Here is a 1,234-nt window from a genome sequence, read left to right as displayed (position 1 = left end):
CTAGTCTAAACCTTGAGTGTAAAAAACACACCATTGACCACGTTTATAATAATTGATTCTCCTATATTGAGGTATGGAATGAGTAAAATGAATGAATGAATGAATGAATGAATGAAACCTAGCCCTAACTTAACCGTGAAGCCATGTGCAAAATACACCGACCGAACGTCTATGTTGATTACCGCCAATGACCGGATTATCCTACAGGTCTAATCAATTTACTTAGAAACACTAGGCGAGAATATGGGATCACAATACGGTGGGGTGGGGTTTAATTTTTGAGTAGATCTACTCAAACCCTGACAGAATGTTTTATAAAGTGTTGTGTTGTTAAAATTTCGTACACTTGTCATGGGATTNTGATATGGTAAGTATGTATGTGTCCAAGTTCAAAGGTAAGAGACAAAACGCGATTTTCTTCATTTCTCAGTTTTTCCTAATTTCTTTCACTTTATTCACTCTTTTTCACGCCAATCTCAATACAGAACGTTAATGAACTTTAAACCATACATTTTCACCGTGGTGTATTTTGAGCGCCAATGCCCTCTATGATTTCCTTATAAGAAAGTCCCAAAAGGTGGGAGATTGCTCAAACTTATGAAAAAGTCTAGTGGACTGATATTTGCACCTATTTAGCCCTCCCAAAGTCACTTACCTGCCCTGTGTTACGGAACTGGAGTGAAAGTTGGGTCTTTTTCACTACTGAAACGGACGAAAAGGAAAAGTCGGGCTCTAAAAAACCGTGATTTGAGTTCAAATATTGCCAATTTCCTCACAGTATGAGAATGGTATAGTAGACAAATGTTTCTTTGACCAGGTTAAGTCTAATTTTTGGGAAAATTAGCAAAAATGACCCTTGAAATACGTATTTGTCATGAAATTACAAACACAAGATTTATCTCAAGTCAAAACCAGGTAAAATTAAGGCGTGCTCACTATCAAGTCCGCGCTTTACTTGTATGGGTCTACACAATACACGCGTTTAGTCTATTCATTTTCCTCTCGTACACAGAAGAAGAACGACGTTCGCAAGAAGCAATCCAAGATGACTGACGCAGCCGTAGCTCCCGTTCACAAATCACCCAAGAAGAAGACCTCAGCCAAGCCTAAGGTGCCAGCTGCTCACCCGAAATATGTAGATATGATCAAGGCTGCAGTCGCTTCCTTGAAGGAAAGGGGCGGCTCCTCCAGACAAGCCATTTTGAAGTACGTCATGCAAACTACAAAGTCGGCA

At 39.7% G+C, this 1,234-nt stretch overlaps 1 protein-coding gene across 1 annotated transcript in view; it reads left to right on the top strand.

Annotated features, from left to right (window-relative positions):
• Positions 1-1,045: 1,045 nt before the first annotated feature.
• LOTGIDRAFT_151937 (hypothetical protein) overlaps positions 1,046-1,234 on the top strand; it is a gene marked incomplete at both ends in the record, with an annotated part of 3,996 nt that continues 3,807 nt past the window's right edge. The window contains one exon of the mRNA XM_009045433.1: positions 1,046-1,206. Coding sequence (XP_009043681.1) covers positions 1,046-1,206 — 161 coding nt within the window. The remainder of the gene's footprint in view (positions 1,207-1,234) is intronic.

This window comes from Lottia gigantea (genome assembly GCF_000327385.1).
Source record: "Lottia gigantea unplaced genomic scaffold LOTGIsca_1, whole genome shotgun sequence".
Classification (NCBI taxonomy): Eukaryota; Metazoa; Mollusca; class Gastropoda; family Lottiidae; genus Lottia; species Lottia gigantea.
This window is presented reverse-complemented; position numbering and strand designations above follow the sequence as displayed.